General features: G+C 41.0%; 1 protein-coding gene across 1 annotated transcript; it reads right to left on the bottom strand.

The window, feature by feature from the left end:
• Positions 1–1,455: 1,455 nt before the first annotated feature.
• Positions 1,456–11,573, bottom strand: LOC119151820 (carbohydrate sulfotransferase 9-like). Its single transcript, XM_037396147.1, has 4 exons — positions 11,497–11,573; positions 5,480–5,590; positions 2,948–3,095; positions 1,456–2,512 (listed from the first exon to the last, which is right to left on the bottom strand). The coding sequence occupies exons 3-4, from the start codon at positions 3,039–3,041 to the stop codon at positions 1,662–1,664; spliced, it is 945 nt and encodes a 314-aa protein (XP_037252044.1). The 5' UTR covers positions 3,042–3,095; positions 5,480–5,590; positions 11,497–11,573; the 3' UTR covers positions 1,456–1,661.
• Between the last annotated feature and the right edge of the window lie 8,767 nt (positions 11,574–20,340).

Below are 20,340 nucleotides of genomic sequence, written 5' to 3'. Positions count from 1 at the left end.
CTATTTATGGAACAGTCAGCCACGCAAGAGCTGCCAGATGTACTCAACGGTAGCCCTGGCTTTGTGTACCATCTGCTGTCGAGGAGCGATGCAGAGAGCTTCTTCCTCTGCCTCCTCCTGTCACCATGCCGATATCCAATACATCACTGCAACTTCCCTCTGGGGTAGCCCACCCCCATATCCCAGTCCCTGCACTAGGAGCTCTCTTCACAACCCTCACGACTCCAGTCCTATTGCATCCATTTTTGCCAGTGTCCTTTTCCGTCTCCCTTGGCCATGCTGCTGGCAGCGATGGCTGTACAGATTGGTGGCTGCAGTGTGATTAAGTTATTTTGTCCCTGTCCCCTTCTATGTAATGAGAAGCTGCGAGCCAGCTTTGGATCCAAAACTAGCCTGCAAGACTTTGTACATTTGCAGATGTAGCTGAGAGGAACTAAGTGCATCTGAGAGACTGACATCCCCTAAAGATGGTGCTAATATTCATGACTGGTTTCTAAAACTTGCTACAATTACAATGGTCACAAACTAATTTTCAGTGTGACTAGGCAGTAGATTAAAAAAAAAAAATAATGGGGCAAGTCTCATACTTAGTATAGTAGCAGTTATAGAACCTTCAGTGATCCAAAACCAAAGCCACCTGGGGTGTAAATGTGGATAACGGTTTGAATTGCTTCTCCCACATGCTTCATTGCTCTCCTCACAGTAATCCTAGCATTTACTTGCACTCAATCTCCTGTGAGGTGAGAAAGCAACAGGTAGAACAAAGGTATTATCTGAGGTTACCCTGGCCCACCTAAGTCATGCTCAGGTAAGTCCCAAGGGCTCACGGGCTCCAGCAGACACAAATGGGGAACACCCAGATATTGTCCTTCTGCGCTGGCTGGCCAGTCAGTTGACTGGCTGGTAAGTGCTTTTGGAGAACAGATATTTTTTTTAAAAAGATATGCTGTTCAGACTTTCCCTCTTAAGTTAGACCATAATGCTCACAAAGGTGGTGAAACGAGTTTGCAAATCCACCATGAACACCAGACCTGGTCATCAGAAGATTCTGAAGAGGTAAAAGGGAAACTCTGGCTGGGTTGCTGTCAACTGCGCTGCTTGAGGGAGGAGGCCGGTGGGCTGTGGTGAGAGCACTGCTGGAGGGGAATATAATTGGGCATTCAGTTCAAATAATGCAGCTTAAAGCATCTGAAGTTATTTGCTTCTTTCCTACAGGATCCATGATTGAGGCTTTTGCAGACAAAGAGTGGTTTGAATCTAAAGCAGATTATTTATTACTTCGTGTGGGGTTTTCTAATAAATTTAAAATCATTTATAGGGAAAAAAATGGTGTTCTAAAAATATTAGTTGTGAAAAACAACATTCTTCATCCTTCCCCTATCTCTTACCAACAACCCAAAATCTATCATCTATAAACAGTCTTCATGAAACAAACTTATACCATTAATGATCAACAGAAAGACAATAATTTCATGTAAGTACTGTACAGTACAACGGATTATGGCAGGGATTTGTTATAGGAGTTCTTAGAATGATAAACCCTGTCTCCAAACACCAGTAAAATCTCATCAGGATTCAGTTACCAACCCACCCGTCAAACATCTGTGAGGACAAGTTCAGCCTATTTTGTACACAGCAAACTGTTCTTTGTTTAATCTACGTTAGTTATGCAGGGAAAAATAATCCTTATATTTCATAGTATAGTTGAACAAGAAAAAATCCATTTGATACAATTTTTTTACCTTCTCAATTTGTTCTGAGTTCAATTGTCTGAGATACTCCAAGGTGATATCACCATTAGTTCGTTTCTCTGAGCCATACCTCTTCAAGCTGGGGTAGTGCAGGCTCTCTGGTGCTCCAATGACCTTCAGAACGTGCTCGGAGTCTAACGCAAGAGTTTCATACTTACCCAAAATATCATAGTGAATGTTGCAAGGATCACAGAGCAGAAACATTGGTTTCCAGTGAATGTCAAGAGCGTTTGGTGGTTTTGCTATAATGAAGTTGACAAACTCCTGGAAACTCACTTTTTCGGAAGAGTTTTTGTTTTTCCTGAACATTGCCCTAATCTCATTAGCGACAGTGATACTGTAGAACGGCTCCGAGTGCAGAAGTTTGTCTCTGTATGCTGAAACCAACCGTTCCAAGGGATGTCTGGTGAACATCACTTTGGTGTAATTGCTCAGCAATACCTTCTGTGTGGCAGGAGGGTAAGTCGCCAGCTTTTTGATCAGCGAGGTTTGGTGGATGTGGTCATGCTCAATTTCAGAAGCTTCTGCATTCAAATCTGCTTGGAGAAGAAAAATAGTTCTCTTCCAGTTGGAGCATCCTACCTTGGGCACCTCACAGTAGATAAATTTATGTTTGTGCTCCACAAAGAGCTGGTTTGCTATGTGAGAATCCGGTTTGCTTCTTGATTTTAGAAAGTTGTTCTTCAAGCAGACGGAAGCCAGAGTGCTTTTGCGATCATTTTGAATCGCCAGCCAATCTTCAGTGGGATTAGGAAAAGCACCTGCAACCAAGGAAGACATTTGAACTGTTAGTGTGAAGTAGACTTATATAAGATCTTTGTGACAATCATAGCACTCAATCTATCTTCCTGCATACAAAACCTAATGAAGACACTAAAACAATTGCTTTGTTTACTGTCACCAGACTCCACTACAGCAAACATGCAATAAACTATCCTGCTTAGTGAAAAGTTTGTTAAAATGAAAAATTTCAGCATGTTAGCAATATTACTCTAAGCAAGATCGATATTATAACACTTATGTCACCTGTTTTTTGTCGTGCTCTTCCTCTCATACATTGCTAAGATGACAGGGCCTTGCCTATTTTCATAGTATTGTTTATCATGTAGCCTCCAGAGTTACTTTCTAACGCATTTGGGAAAGGTGTCCCTGGTTCTAGAAAACATTAAGTCTTTGTTAGCAAATTCTTTACTCACCTGTTAGGTTTTTTTGTCTTTTACAAAAAAACCCAAAAAGAAATATCGCAAAAATAAAATTTGGGAGAAGGAAAACTAACACCTTCTGATTCATTTTATTTTCACAGGAAGGAGGATGATGAGATCTCTGAAGTGGAAATCTGCCTTTCTGTCAACAAGGAAATGTAATACAAGTTAGATTTTGTATGACTGATGTAACAGATATAACATGGTATTCTCTTACATAATTCACACTAGCAGAAAGACCTTTCAAACCATATAAAACAGGCTTTTCTATTAAGTAGAAATTTTCCTATGAAAAAGACTCACCACAATTATACTGCTAAATCAGACAAATAATACGACCATGTCAATATATTACAAAATTTCCCCTTTCTCAGAACAATGAACTATGAACAAATACTCCTCCCTTCTCATTTAAAGCCGCTGTTCTTGCCAAGCAAACTATCCCTTCACAATGTGTAACAATAACCTCACTTAGGATTACAGTTGTATGTTTTTTTAAAAATAGTTTTATTTGTTGGAGTCTGGGAGTGCAAAATTTTCTGCAACTTGCAACAGGCCTATCCACAAACCTATGATGCATTCAGGATGAGATTTTTCCCATCTTTTGCCCTGAAGCTTTCCACTGTGTACAAATAAATCAGTATTCACTGGAGGGGAAACTCTTGCACATTCCAGCAGAGAATCCCAACTACTAACAACAGATGAATTCTCCCAGTCTCTCTCTCCCAAAGACACCGCAGTGTATGTGTGTTTGCTGCCATTGCTGCTGCAGTGTAAGAGCCCCAGGGTGGTTCACCGTGGCAGGGAGCATACAGAAGCAGCAAAGGAAACAACAGAAAAGGAGATGTTCCATGTTCATGGATAAAAGGAGAGAAGGCCAATGCAGTCTGACACTCAGCATATTCCCTCCTCTCCTGTGCTCACTTGTTCTGCCCTCTTGCTCTTCCTGGAGAGAGCTCTCAAGTCCTCTGTGCATTTTACTGTGTTGTCCCCATTAGAAAGCTCTTCGTCACTTTTTATTTGAAGTAGCAAAATTAAGTGCAAAGCCATAACTACTGGCAAACACAACGTGCTATTTCTGTCCCATAAAGTCTGCACCATCAAAGAAGTCAAGCAACACTGCCTCTCTTTCACTTTTCAAATTTTCACCCTGAACCTGCTGGCAATGAAACCATCACTGCCTGGATTTCTTGAGGATGCAACTTCAACCTTTTGTTTTGTTTTTATAAAGATACAACAGGACTACTCTGGAAGTTATTTGTGGTGCCCCCACCCCCCACCCCCCCCCCACCCCCGCCGCAGTGTGGATGTACATGAACTCCAGCTGGAAACTCCATAATGGAAACTGGTGTCCTGTGTGTTCTCAGACAGCAGCAGGGACAGCACTAGCTAAACCGCTGAAAATGTACTTGCTCACAAGGCTTCTTCCTTTCAGGGCTGATGGTTGGTACATCACACATCTTTACCAGAATATCCTCAAACTCACACGGTTAACAGCATTACTAGTTATTAAATCTCTCTTAGCATGGGCATGACCTGAGAAATGGAGAGAGATGACTGAGAGAGGTCACTATCTCTGACCTGCAAACAATATTATGAAGAAATCTGCAATCACATGTATTAACAATTTACTTGTGTTAACATTAAACGGTTACAATAGTCATTCAAACGAATGCAGAATTATTATACATGATGGCATGTAGCCAGTATTTTTGCATTTTCTTGGCTGCATAAGACCATTATAAAGGCTACAAGAGAAAATATGGGTTGATCTTTGGCCTTCAACCTTTTTTTCACTGCACATCAATTCTCCCCTCACTGCACCATCTATGGACTTCTAATGCACCAAAGGCTGCTCTCAAGGCCAGCTGAAGTCAGTCAGATTGTCCATTGATCTCACAGGGCCCGAGACTGAGTGAGCCCTTTTAATTCTTTCTCAAAAGTGGTTTGAAGATGCAATCACACTGTATAGCAATTAAAATAAATACGGCACAAAATAATTCTGTACAGGGACTCCTTGTCAGAGTATGCCTAGGAGGAGGAGGTTGGGCTTCGTTTACCTTAAACGCTGTTGCCTCAGAGTAGTTATTATCATACCTGTCTCAGGAATCAGAAAATAGACTAATTTACCCTATTTAGATACTCTTATCATGTATATTTTTTAATTAAATTACTAGTACAGAATATAAGGCCTGCCAAAAGACACATTTCATGTTGAAACATGTCAATGAATCACCAGAGGGATATGGAAGAGACTTGCCTCCTTGGGGGAACAAAGCTGTTTATGAGCTAGTCAAACACTAGGAGACAACTCTGTTTCTAAGACATTTGCATATCTGTGGAAGCATGAGAATCCTTATTTTAATGCAGGAGAATGGTCAGACCATAAAGAGGGATAGAATAAGCTCCAAGGTGACAGGTGAAATCCATCTGGACCCCTTAGAAAACTTCAAAGTGCAGACTGGCTGTAAGAGCTAAACCCACCCACCCACAAGCAAGGTCAACAGGAAGATTCACAGTGGCTACCTGAAGGTGAAGTCCCAAGGCTTTTTCTGAAGACGTTTTCTGATGGGAGACCCCAATACAGAGTTCTGTGTAATGCAAGGTCTCCAAAGATGAAAATCACCTAAAAGCAGCCTGAGGAATAGAAGGAAAGAAAATTCTGAAATCCATTTTGTCAGAAGAGGGACAAGTCACCCGGAAATAAAAAAGGTTGGAAAAAAAATCCAAAACAAACCCCACCTTTCTAATACATTCCGTGTCAGTAGATCAGATGAACTTCTTCTTTTATTTCTCCACTTATGTCTTTTCCAGATACTTGTAATTGTGTTGTCTATTTTAGATGTAATGAATTAATGCTTCTACTTGCATTTTACCTCATCCTACCTTCAATTAAACATGATTTAATGTGACTGGGTAACTACAAGGCATTCCTCAGTCAAGGTGTGGTGAGTCTATTAACACAACCACTCCACACTAAACAGTTTAGTTCTGCTGTAACCAGAGGGTAGCAGAATGGGCTCCCACAGGCAAGGTGGAAAGACAGTAGAATAGGACTCAAGGAAAGGGCAGAAATGGCTTCTAGGGGAAAAGTAACACAGCAAGGAGTCAGAGATCTAAATGTCTCTTTGGAACTAACATATCCCAAAGAGGGGAGAAAATACTAAGAACAAAATATAGAGCATTAATCTGCTGTGTTCTTGTAACACATAGTTATGGGGGTTTTGTGGTTTCTTTTTGTTTTGTTTTGTTTTTAATTTTTAATGAAGCATAAAATCTTCTAGACAACAGCCTTACACTGCACTGTTGTTTTTCGCTTGTTCTTCAGATCCCCTCATTATGGATCAACTATATGTAGCTATGGCTTCATATTTTCAACTCTGCATGTCTTACTGAATTCTGCAGATTCCATGAGAAATCATTTTATGACTCTCTCTTGGACATTACTAAGCAGTAAACCAGGCAGTGAGAGGAATGACCTGCACAGGACCCTTCCTTGCCAAACCCTTTCTGAAGGATTTCCGTCAGGTGATGAGGTTTGCTGAGGCCTGTCAGTTAGCTAGTTTTTAACTCCTTCATTGCTGTCCAACCGATTTGATGGCTTACTAGCTTCTTAGCCAAGACATGGTGCAGTATCAACTCAAATGCTTTATACCACTCTAATCCACTATATCAGTGTTACTACCTTAATCAACCAAACCCAAACAAAAACTGCAAGTCAATTTGGTGAGATCCATTTCCTATAACATAATCCAAAGTTTCTCTGTGAGAGCAACCAGAACAATTGCTCAGGCCAAGAGTGGCAGCAAATGGGGAACAGATTATTGGAGAAAGCAATGACAACCATCTCATGTGCACACAAGATGGGGAAAAGGCCTGAAGCCCTCATAAAAGGAGGAATATTTATTGAATTCCAACAGATAATTCTACCATCTCCCTCTGACAATCTATTGTCAAGATTCTTTTCTTCCCAATATACACACTTGTCATAACAAACCCCAAAAAAATGTGTGTCACGTTGTTCATATCTTTGTTCTCAGGTTTGCTGACCTTAAAATGATCTTTCCATCCTACTGTTTTCTTCAAGAAATTTATACAATTTTCTGCTTTTCATTACTTTCAACATCCTCCTTTTCCATATGCTACACTGGGTATGGAGGAGTGGCTGGCAACCTACTTGCACAGGCTAGATCATTTGACCCAGAAGAGCTCTCTATCTCAATGATGAGATCATATTTCTCCAGAGCTTTCACAAAATTGTCATATGCCTGAGTTATCAGATAATTTTGTCTGTTAAATTGCTTTCTCTTGGTTCATTTGTCTCATACTTGCTCTCTACTTTGTGATACTAGACTTTCCGCAACCACCCCATATGGCTGTTAGCGCTCTGGACTTCAACTGCTCATGCCATATGTAGCTACACCACAAACACTCACACTTACCCAACCATCAACTTTGGTTTTGTAATGAGTTCCTTTTCCCCTGACCAAAACAAGGTCTAATATAGCATCTTTAGGACTTTTCCAATTAGGAAATATTTAGACAGTCCAAAGATGTTTTAATGATAAAGTTATGCGAGTACATGACCTAGCACATCACATTCAGATTAACATTCTCCCTCTCACCGTGCCGGTTTATTCATAGTACAGGTGCTGAAGGAGTAGATTCCATTGCCTTAAACGGGTATCACTGGTACATTGGTATGTCGTTGAATTGCTAAAACAATGGCTCATAATACAGCATTCCTTAATCCTTCTTCTGAAACAGCTGAACCATTGCAATTGGAAAATCAGCCATTTTTAAAGAAATATTTAAAAAAAAAAAAATCTGAAAAAAACCAGTATTTTGATACTTTTAGAAAAAATAAGAAGCTCTGTAACTGGAAATGTTGAATAATGTTAAGTCTTTCTGTATGGCACCTATTACCCAACTACAGAAAGACATGTACACACACTCGTGTGTGCGTGTGTATATACATATATATATATATTTCTGATCTATATGCATTTGAATATATATATAGACACACATACGTGTAGTTCAGAAACACATTAACATCAGTTACATTGGCATATTATTTGCTCCAAGTAAACTAAGTAGATTGATAACAATTTAAAGTCTCGTGGTGATAAACTTACAAAGGTGTGTCTCAAGCTAATTTTTTGCCAAGGCAGACCTTGGTCACAGCTGGGCATATGGGGTGATCCCCTGCACCCTACTTAATGATAAGTGGGCCTTTCAGATTAAAAGAATGAAATTACAACAATACTTATTTGTGTTCCTGATACATTTGAAGCCAGAAGTAAAAAAAATGTACCAGTAGGGCAGCTCAGTGGAAGGTAGGCAAAATCTCTGGGAACAGATAACATTCTCGGTCCCTGAGCCCCATTCTGTTCTTAAACCCTGTTAATCCCTTCAAAAAGACAACTGCAAACACATACACACCGATATGTAAATAGATATGGGAACACAGAAGGTGAGGGAGGGGGTGGTGGTGGTGGTGACATGTAGAAACCCTCCAGGAACAACCAGAATAAAAAATGAACAGGAAAAACAAGCTTTGCTGGATGCAGTTCTGAGAGTGCTGTTCTAACAGGGTGAATTGCGCCTTTAGAAGCAAGACCCTTCCTCACCCAGATCTGCAGCCCCCTTGTTCCTGAACAACTTGCTATGGACAGGAGGGAGGGAGATCCCAGAAACTGGAGTCTCGGCCAGCAGGCTGGCCTGCTCCACAAAGTGGAAAAGTTATTAGTCGATTAGGAACCTCCAGCAGGCTGCAGGAACCATCTAACCTGGGTCATTTTGCCAACGAGGGCCAGGGTCTGACATCGTCTCACTCGCAGCAGCAAGGGCTGAAGGGTGTTACATGGGAACGGGTACAAGCTCGGCAGAGAGACAGCATATGAGTTAGACTGGGGGCTGTTGAGGAGGAGGCTGGCAGGGGTGCCCTACGGAATAGCTCACTTCACAGCACTGAGGTGGGTACAAAGTCACAATTTCCAAACACAGACACCAGCTAAAACTCTTGTTCCCTGCAGTGGTCATCTCAGCCCTCCGTTACTGCATCAGATTTCTTTCTGGTCCCAGCAGTGCGGTGCTACCTCCATCATCGCCACCATCTAACTGCCTGTTAGTCTCATTACACCGCCTTCTTATGCCTGTCTTTCAGTTTCTCCTTCTCTGTTTCTTCCCACGTGTCTTGCCTTCCAAGGTTTTTCTTTACCTGTCATTTCTCATGCAGTATTAAAAGCTCAACTTTACTTTCTGATCAGTCACCTTGCTAGCCCCTGCCACCATTAGCCCCTGCTAACAAACAAACAGCTTCTGCTTTCTCCTCTGCTGCCCCCATTTTTGGAAGAAATTTCTGAAACACCTACAGAGCTATTATATTATTCACCTAAAATCACTCCTTAAAATCTTTCTTTTCAGGGATGCCAACACCAGTTAGGCTGCCAGTGTGCTAAAACTGTTACCAACCAGCCCACAAAAAAGCAAGCAAAAGGAAGAGCCAATTTGGGGATGAAAAGAACCAAAGTGAGGAGGGAAAAAACCCAAAAAACAGTGTGGATGAGAAAAGGCAGCAGAGAGTCTGACAGAAACATTCCCAGAGAGGCAGGGAGCAGCAACCTGGGGAAAAGTAGCAGAGCCGGGGCCATGGGAAATGGAAAGGCTGTGTAGCCTGCTCAAACAGTGCTGTGGGAAAGGGAGGATGAGAAAGGGAGTGGAAAAGACGCCAAGTACAAATCAGTGAAGTAAAGATCGAGAACACCAAATTCAAGGCAATAAGTATAGAAAGGAATATGCAAAGCTGTCAATCAATTACCACAGACATTTAAAGAAGAACAAGATTAAATGCGCTGCAGTCACTCACACACTGGAGTCCAACCCTTACAAAGTGATGGAAATTGTCTGTTTTCCTTTCTGTGGTTCTAGCCAGGAAGGCCAGGGGCTTTTGATTTCGTAAGCATGGCCACTTCCCATTATATTTTCAGGGGGCAGCGAGGGACAGCTCTTCCCTGCAAGGCAAAAAGCTGGGAGCCAAGTGCAGTAACGACATGGCCAGTGTGGCAGGGGCTTCGCCAGCCCGGGTCCATCATCACCCTGCAGAGCAAAGACCTGGAGATGGTGGCTTGGTTCAACCAAGAGACCAGATCATCAGGCAGAGCCATGGTGACATCGGTTTGTGGGTGAGTCCAGCTCGGCAGGGCCATGGGGAGCTGGAGACCAGACCTGCTGCAACACTGCTGGGGCAGGAATGGGTGGTCCTGGGGTCCTGGCCTGTGGGCAGGGTGGGGGAAGCCCCAGGGGCTGGGAAGGGACAGTTTGTGCCCTGTTAGGACTTTTGGGGCCTGACAGATAATATGAGAACAAAGTCCACCCCCTCTGCTTCGTTACCTGGTAATGGGCTGTGGGGCTTCTTATCTATACGCTTACTCCAAACCCCCACGCACGTATCAACGGCCATTTAAACCACTGCAAAACCAGCCACGGGAGAGCAACCTTCATCACTTTCTTTTAGGGAGTCAAGATGAGCGTAAGAAACTTGGAAATGAGGGAGAAAAGGGAGTACAAAAGAAAAGCCTAGAACATGGTGCAGACTTACCACGGTGGCAATGAATGGCCTTCCAGGCTTGTTTCACGGGAGATGGGGCCTCACAAAACCCCTCTGCTTTTCGCATTATGTTGATAACTAGGTCTCTGGCTTTTCTTTGTCTTACAGTTCCCTGCCATATTTCTCTTCCCAGTTACTGTCGGTAACAATGTTGCCCTTGTTGTTCAGGTCTACCCACCTTGTCCCACCCAGCTCTAGATCCTCACTATCCGCTCCTGTTTGTCATCTCATCTCCCTGTGTAAACTTGATTCGTTCATTCCTGTCATTGCACACCAAACAGCAGTATCTGTCTGTGACATACTAAGAAGTTAGCAAATAGTAGGATTACACCCTGCAAACGGAGTGTGTCAAGTTGTGTGGAATATTTCGTTACGTTAAAAAACGAGTGTTGAAAAACTACTGAAAAATGTATTCACGTGGCATCCTAACAACACGTACAAAAATCATTGTCGGTAGTGACTCACTTAGCTCTCTTGACTGATCTTATGGTACTCACTCTAATGGAATAACTGACAGCGGCAGCAGGTCACCATCTTCGGAACAAACCCAGCATCAACGACGACGAGACCCAAGCCTGTCAGATTTACCTGCTGGCAGCAACAAAACGGTGAGACTCAGACATGCGGGGTGCCATTCCTGGCACTGGAGGAGAGTGCTCCCTAGCACAGCTTATCCCTGCTTCCCCTGCTCCCACCATCAGCACGGCCTGCCCAGAGTCTTCCACTCTCACTACCCCCAGTTCCACCTCCCTGCACCCCACTCCCCAGCAGCTCTCCAGCACTGAGTTCCCCTCTTGCTGGACCTGTATCTGCCAAGGCACCAGTGCTTTTCCCTCGGCCTCCACCCCAAGTGTGACCCCTTCTTCCCCAGCCCCTGCTTCCACTCCTCAGGCAAAATTTTAACCCAGCGTCCAGCAAATCCTCACCTCACCTCCAAAAGCCATCCTCGTATCGTCCCCAGTCAGCTGGCCCAGCAAATCCTGTTTTCCAGCTTCCCAAATGCCCATCAGTCTCACCCTGACGCTGCTGTTCAGCCTTCCCCATGCACCAGCCAGCTCTTTGCTGGTCCTGCTGCCAGACTCCTCCCTGTCCCCTCAGCCAGCCTCACAGCCCTCCACACCAACCACGCTTCCGAGCCCAGCTCATCAGCTCTGTCTCTCCTGCTTCCAAGCCTCCCACGCAGCCCCAATGCTTCTCGCTCTCAGCTCTGTACTCAACTAGTTCCAGGCTCTGCACTTCAGCTCCTCTAGCTATTTTAGTACCTCCCAAATGATACTGACACGTTTTCCTTTCCCTCCCACATCATTTTCGCACCACTCATCAAGACACAGTTTATTTCTGATGATTTTGTTCTTTGAATCTATTTTGCCAGTGATCCCCAACATTTCCCCCACCCAAAATCTTGCTCATGCTTGCCTTGTTATTTCAAACAGATGGCTTACTCCTCTGTGCCACCTCAGTCCAGCAGAGGTTTCACTGAGAATATACAAGAGGAATCCCCTTAAACTCATTTTTCAAATGCTTCTTCCAAAGCCTGCAATGTACCTGAACTCCTTAGAGGAAAGGTTACAGGAACCATTTAAGATAAGAAAAAAAGAGCACCGCTTCCAAACCACCCTTCATAAAAAGCTATAAACTATTTTTCCTCAAAGGCTTTTAAAAATTACCCTGGGGCAGGTATCTAGCATGGAAAATTTCTGCTTAAACACTTGAAATTTGACAAAATCCTATGCAGCTGCAAACTATTGAAATGAGAAGAGTCAAGATGCATATTACCTTAGCAAATCCAGAAAGTGAACAAAAGTCTCTGTCTCTTCATTTCAGGCACCAGAATCCTTGTAGCATCAACTTTTAGCTCTATGTTGAACTCCCCTGTTCTTAAGTGAGGAGAGCTATAGCAATGAAAAAGTAGACTGCCAAAAAAATCCCCTGCAGATTCACTTCTTCATGGTGTGATGTCAAAAGCTAAATACTGTCTCAGTTTATTCCTTGAGAGATTTGATGGCAATTTCTAAATATATTTTTTAAAAAACAAACAAATCCCCCAAAATAACAATCCTGTGACAAAGAAATCTCTCTTTGGAGAGATTTGACTGCACTATGAAAATCACAGTAACATAAAAGCTAGTAACAATCCAATTTTACTCGCCAATCAGACAATCTCAGTGGAGTTTTCCCATTCCTCTGAGTAATGGTAAATAGAAAATAAAGATTCAGGTAAAGAAAGATCAGGCCAAAGAGACCTTATTTTAAGTTTATGCCTAGGTCTGCAAAGGGAATAGGGGAGAGGTTTTTGTCTTCTCCTTTCCTGGACTTAAAGGCTGGGCAAAGTGTTTCTGCATCCACACAGACGCTTTCCCAGGAGAGCATCTGGAACACTTTATATACGTAGTATTTGTCTGTGATTTGATCAAATGCCCGGCTAAAAGATGCAAGTGTTTCCCTGTGAATGTTTAGGTTAGCATCTTCAGTGGCACATTACAAAGCAATGTGCTGTGTCTGTCTCTGGGTACAAAGAGCAGCATTTAACCACTCCCTGCATATGGTCTACAGCAGCTGTCAGGGCCTGCCAAGTGCTTCGACAGCAGCCTGCCAAGAGGCTGCCTGCTAAGCAACCAAGAAGGAGGATGGTTGGGAATATGAGGGTAAAGGTAATTTGGTTGAGAGCCACTGTGATGTGATAACATATATTATTTTTAGATGAGGAACAAGAGGAAAGATCAGTTCAAACCCAATGGACTCTATAGAAGGAGACTCCAGTAAACTCTGGGAACTGGAAGGTAAGTTCTCATGGGAAATGCGGCTAAAGCAAAAGGAATTCAGTAGAGTTGGCAGTTCCTTAAAGAAATGGTGTTGAGGGTACAAACACAAACAATCCCACACAGTAGGAGGATAGGAAGTATGGTCAGAGATCAACTTGGCTAAGCAACACGGTCTTCAGTGACCTGAAACACAAGAAGGAAACGTACAGAAAGTAAAAACCAGGTCAGACTCCCAAGGAGAAATATGAAAGAATTGCATGAGATGCTGAAACAAAGTCAGAAAGGATAAAGCACAAATTTAACTGTAAAAAGCGATGGACATAAAGGATAGCAAGAAAATAAACCTGTAAGGAAAAGAAAAACATAGCAATAGCTCACTCGCAGAAGGCTGAAGTACATTTTCCACCACTCTTCATAAAAGGGTGATCTGTAATTACATGAGTTATAAGAACCCATGTAAAATACGAAAAGAACAGGTCTGAGAATAATTTGGAAATACTGCAGTTCACCTCATCCTCATGTATGCCCCTACAGCAAGTCTCCAGAAGAGCTCTCTGTTGGTCACTGACTGTACTAAGTCTCCCTTGACCGTGATAGGAACCTACACCCCTGCACAGATACAGATGGCTATTTTTCAGGCAGCTGAAGTTAGGTGAAATTAGTCCTATCCACAGTGACAGTGGGGCCTGAGGAAATGCACATGAAGATACCTTAAGAATGGAGTGAAGCAAGCTCAGAGCTGTTGGCTTCCTCTGAAAACTCTCAGAAGCTGTGTGAGAAATGTGCGAAGAGGTGAACACAGTGCTCATATTTAAAAGCCAGGAAACAAGGAAGAGACCAGTTTTGGAAAAATACTAGAATAAATGAAAAATTAAATTATTCATAAAAGGTTAAAGACAGTTTAAAACAAAGCTATATTGCTTTATCGTTTTGGCATATTGGCTATTACTATCTGTAACAGGGCAACAAGTCTGCTAAACAGAGAAGCAGCAGATCATGTAATATGTTTTAATTTTAATAATGTTATTGCATTAACTCATAACATTTTTAAAAGTAAAGTGAAATTACTTCACTGAGAGTGCAAAACTACTTGGAGAAAAAACACAGAGCCACAGACTCTAGTTTTTAATCATCCACTATGATGCTCAAAAAATATAATCAGTGAGATTCTAGCTAGGCCTGTTCTGGGCCAGGTAACGGCACAAGTCACTAATGACTTGGATAAAGGACCAATCCTTCACCCGTGTAGATAACAATGAGCCCAGGTAAACAGCAAACAGACTGCATGATATGTTAAATTCAGAATGCTCTTGCCAAATAAGAGAAATTATCTGTAGGAGAAAACGCATTGCAGTGCGCTTGTGTTTGCAGGTATGAAGTTCTGAGGGGGGATAATAGTTTGTAAAGATGTAGGACTGGCCATGACCAATTAGACAGCCATTCTGCCAAAAAGCAATTAAGAGGGGTAGCAGTCAATCACAAACTATACATGAATAAGTAGTGTTACACCACCTGTGTGCCAGAATGCAAACTGCATATTAGGAAGATAAACTGTTTTGCTTGTATGACACATTAAGGAATACCTCCTATTATATTTCTGGCTAGCACAGCAACCAGTGGCGCTCTGCCCCGTTAGAGCAAAACTGTTTAGAGAGAAGGCAGACCAGCTGGAGAGAGTCCAGAGAAGAGCAGAGAAAATGGTCTATTGTCTAGGAAAAAAAAACCCACAAAAAAACCAAAAAACAAACAAACAAAAAAAAAACCAAAAAAGAAAGATTGAAAGAATTGGGGTTGCTCAGTCTAAAGAAGGGAAGGCCAGCTGAACACATGAGAATTATCATCTACATAAGTTACCTGTAAAGAGGTAAGGAGGCATTAATTTTTTTTAATCTGTAGTGGACAAAGTGATGGGTTTAAGCTATGACTGACATTTATGTTCTATATTAAGAAAATCTTATTAACAATAAAGATAATAAAATACTTTTTCATTTCTGAGGTACAGCTGATTCTCTCTTAGAGCTTCAGAATGCACAAGATGAGGTCTTGAGGTCTTTTCCAGTCTCTGTTTCTGTAAATCTGTGGTTCAACCAGTTGTATAATTTAGAAGCTCCACCTTTCCTCTCTAGAGAAGCTACATTTATCAAAGTGTCCACGCTAAATTATACAAAGCCTGATTGTCGTTTTAATATAGTCACTTGGAACCAGTGAAGCTGCTACTGGACTTACCACTGCCCAGATTGGCATAATGCCACTTTTTTTTCTACTGTACGTCCTTTTAGCTCTCATAAGAAACGTGAAGAGTTGTGGCAAAAGGACTGCTATCTTCCAGAGACTACTGTATCTGGTATTTGATGGCTGTGCACCGCTTTTCCAATATGCCAGTCTCTTTCCCAAGGATTCCTAATGGAGTCATCTAAGAAGCACTTTTATTTGATGAAGCCTGCCCTTCTGGTGAGCTACTCCACAAACCACTAATAAGACAAGAAGCTCATTTGCCTCAGGGGGGCATTTATTATGATGAGAGATGAAAGAGCATTAAACTGAGTGAAGTGAGATACGGGCAGAAAATTGAGAGACATACTTTGTTAGAGAGCTGCAGAGTCAGGTTGCTTCATCTCAGAATTTTTTCATGTGCTTGTTCTTTGTATTAATCAAACTTCAAGATCATGTGAATTTAATAAAGTATTAAACTCCTTTCACCTGCTTTCCACCAACAATCCAATTCTGTCAATGTACAGACATTCTTGGCAGAAGAACTGTATCATATGGATGACCAGCTGAAAGAAAATCTCATAGAGGGGTGTTTGTTGTACTAATGCATTACATGAGTTCCTAGGACACATGACTCCATTGCCAGCAGATACCAGTGTTGGTCATTACCTGTATTGCCTCTGTAATTCACTTATGTAGACATGTTCAGGTGATTTTGTATAGAAAAAAAGCCTTAAAGTAGTTTTAACCTTGCAAAAAATTTAGACTTTTCACATTTCAGAAACTATTTGAACCAGGAAAAATCCATGTGATACTGCTTCCCGGCCTTCTGAATTTCTGTTGAACACTGCATTTGTCTAAAATACACAAAATATTCTGTTTCTGTAAGACATGCTTTTTAAACTTAGAGTAATACACATAACATGAATTTCGTGCTTTCCTAATGTGGAATACTACAGGAGTCATACAACAAATATTGTGTTCACAAATTCACTATCCTATGATTTTTCTGTGGGTAAACTTTCCAGATTGGCTGAAGGAAAGTTTTGGTGAGGGCTATGTATTTCACCTTGAATAAGGCTGAGAAGAAAGTTGATCAAAGGAACAAATAAAGTAAAACATTCATTTATTCTACCAGAGTTTTAAAACTTGGTGAAAACATCTAAAGGCAATGTCTGTCTTGCTGCTGGAGCACACAACCTTTCAACTCTACCCACACCCATCTAAACCCACCCTGAGATACCTGTGACTGAGCCCTACAGGTAAATGCCAATAGCTGCACTCCTGAGCCCATCTTCCAGTAAAATTAGGTGGAAGTTGTAACAAAATATTGGTAAACTTAGAAGTCCCAAGGTCCAAGTTCCAGGACATGAAGCTTTAACTTCCATAGCTATCATGAAGGAAAAGTCCTAGTCCTTTGAGGTTAAAAGATGCCAATGGTATTTTCAGATGTGAGGTAGATGTTTGTGACACTGTGGAATCATATTATAATATCAGTATTCTTAGAAGGCTGCAAAGAGGAGAGATGTTAATTTAAGCCATGTTAATTAGGAGCAACAGTATCTAAACCTAAGTAATAATGAAGATAAATCGCAGCTTTCCCACAACTTCTACGCCTCCAAAAAGAAGAGAAGCAATAGCAGCATCTTCTGGATTTAGGATAACTAATGTAGCCTTGGAAAAGTACATCTGCTTGAAGCTCTGCAATGATACCCTCTGGAAAGATTTTTTTTTTTTTGATTTATTGACTCTTCAATAACTTTGTTGTTGTTATTGTTCTACAGATCCTAATTCAGCCTGAATATAGTAATACACAAAATACTGCATTTAATGGACCTTTTTTCAGTTACTTAAGAAACAGGACATGCTATCACTTTGTAGAGCTATAATATGGGTTGTACAAATGTGACTAACCATACATATGCCCAGCTATGGCCCAGGACTCACTCACCATAGCAGAACGAGGAAAGTCTGTATGAATGAGAGAGGAAGATGGCAGAAGCATTTTGTACAGTCACAATTACATGGCTGTTTTAGAGGTATCTCTAGCTTCACTCATAGAACACAGAGATGATTAAATGTATAAAGCATGCCTCTGTTCTACATTTATGTGCTGACTCAGAAAATCTGCCAATAGAGTCGACAAGAATTTCTAACTAGTGAAGCACTCCCAGTGCATGTGAAGCCTGAAGGGAAAAAACCCAAGGTGATCCTTCATTTCAATTTTATTTGTTTCAAATTTAGAACTACTAGTATCTTTCAAAAGGCTAAAATTTAAAAAAGATTAAAGCAGGGTAATTTCTATGAAATAGAAGCTAGTAATTAATTTGTAGTCTCAGTAAGCCTCGGCAACCCCCATTCAAATGCTGCAAGAGCTGAAAAACAAAGGCAGCTAACTACTTCCAAAATAGTGTAGTAGAACTCACCCTACAGGTAAAAGTGCTCAAAAGTTTAGAAGTGTTATTGCAGAGAGATTATCAAAACAGCTTCAGGCTTTGACACATAAGAATGCAAAAGAAAGGAGTATTCTGGAAATAATCTCAACAATTAAATGAGAGAAAACCAAGAAAATTGTGTGCACTTTTATATTCTCTGTATATTTTCATGAAAGAGAGTCCTTGCACTAGTATAAAAATAAGTTTATGACATCATATTGGTAGCTAAAAAAAATTCAGAAGTTTCAAAGGGCAAAAATTCTTGTGCCTTAAGAGGATTTTCTGGGGTTTTGCAGCTAAAAGTTTTAGATATCAAGGAAGAAACTGGAGATGCTAAATAAGACTGTGTCCTGGCTTTTAACAAAAGCAGACAGAAAAGGGAAAAAAAATACAGAAAACATAGAATGTAATACCCCATGAAGTTTAAAATAGTCTATAAATAACATCAACATTTCTTCTTCATATTACTACTTTAAATCTATCATCTACAAAATATCTAGCAATTTACCCGATTTGTGCATCTCCCTTACACTAACAATTATACACAAAATTTCTCAGGTAAATTCATTACTGGATATCTAGCTAAAATTTTGCGTGTTTATTATTTTCTTTTTACTGCAATTAAGGCAATGTACAAAAAAAACCCAACCCAAACAACCAAACAGCAAAGCATATCAAAACATTAACAACTGCAAAATTATTTCTGCATCTGAAGAGATCCATTAAAAAGCCAATTGCTTTTGACATCCGTAAACCTAAAGTCAGAACCCAGTATCTTTTTAAACAAATAGAAAATACAAATCATTTGATTTGCTAGCAAAACACCTAGAACAACAACCAAAAAAATCATACATATTCTAAGAGAAACAGAAAAAAAAAGAAGAGAAAGTACCTCTACAACATTTTCTGCCTCTGGAGCTTCCTGTCTGGACCCAGCTTTGCACAGCTCCGGCTCCAATTTGTTTTCTGTTTACTTAATGCCTTAGCTCGAATAAAGAGAAGGTGTATCCTTGAATGCTATACGTACAGCACAACCCATTACTGTCTTTCTTCAGCAAGGCAGTTTGAACTTTTTTTGCAGCAATATTAGACCCTAGGAAAAATTGAAAGAAAATATTCAGGCTGAGTGACCTTTACCTTCATTTTTAACATTTTCTTTGCTCTTAAACATTCTCCTTCATCCGTACACTATCCCCAGGCTATGCAGCCTGTCAATTTCTACTTCAAAAAGGGTCTGATTCAAAGCTCACAGAATTCTGTCTGAGATGTTTCAGAACTGATGTCAAACACATTGATTTCTACCTATTCTGGAGTGGTATGCAACCATTTCACTTCTAGCCTTCCTGGGTGCCAAGAGCTGTTTGGTCACCTAAGGGTGGACAAACATTCATATCTGAAGTATTCAAAGGGATGTGGATGAAATTGTGTGCATTGGATTCACCTTGAGATTCACATTTAGAGAAGGAGAGAGGAATCTATGAAGGCAGAAAAAGGGATTCAGTATTTTAATACTATGCATGTGGAAATCTTTTTCCACTATCTGTCCTTAATTGTCTTGCAGCTCACTGATGATATTATGAAAAAAGTTGTTCAACTCCAACAAATATATAAATAAAAAATGGACCCATCCTACCCATAGGACCCCATAAACTGTGACAGCACCTTTGTCATGAACAAGAAGGGGATTCTACCAGGTAAGACAGACTTTCTAAGCCTGACTTATTACCTGCTGAGACTAACAGCAAGTTGAGCTCACAAAAGCTTTAGGTCTGTTTCGGGATATAGTAGCTCCCTGTCGTTCTGCATCAGCAGCTCTGCCTAGGCTTGCCTTTTAGTTCATTTCACACCCTCATTTGTATCTCAGAACTGAAACTCTGCAGTCTGCAATAGAGTTAGGTGTTTAGTTTGGGAGATGGAAATCAGACCGCATCATTAGACCACGCTGACAGCCTAAAGACATGTATCACTGGCACTTAGCTATCCAAAGAGAAGGTCAATACCCTAGGAACCAAGTTCACAGCACAAGCCTGATGTGTTCAATTCCTGTAAAGCCTAAAAGCAGTATGGTTTCTATTAAAAAAATGCAAAAGTGCAAAGTGGCTTTTATGATAAAGTTTCTGATTCTATGCTTTCTGCAGGAATAGCACTCTGAACTGTTGTCCATTTAAAGGAAAAACAAGAAAAGCCACAGAAGTTCACCGCAAGTTGCCCCCCAATACCTGTGTTTGTCATCTGTGACTTATTCATCCTCTGACAGATGATAGACATTTATTGACTATTTTGGCCAAACTTAATTTAATAAGCTTTTAAGACTGAATAATCTCCAGATAATCTTTGTACTGTATCCTGTTAGGCAGAACAAAACCT

The sequence above is a fragment of the Falco rusticolus genome, chromosome 7 (genome assembly GCF_015220075.1).
Source record: "Falco rusticolus isolate bFalRus1 chromosome 7, bFalRus1.pri, whole genome shotgun sequence".
In the NCBI taxonomy this organism is placed as follows: Eukaryota; Metazoa; Chordata; class Aves; order Falconiformes; family Falconidae; genus Falco; species Falco rusticolus.
Note: the sequence above shows the minus strand (reverse complement) of the source record. Positions and strands in the feature narration are given on the sequence as shown.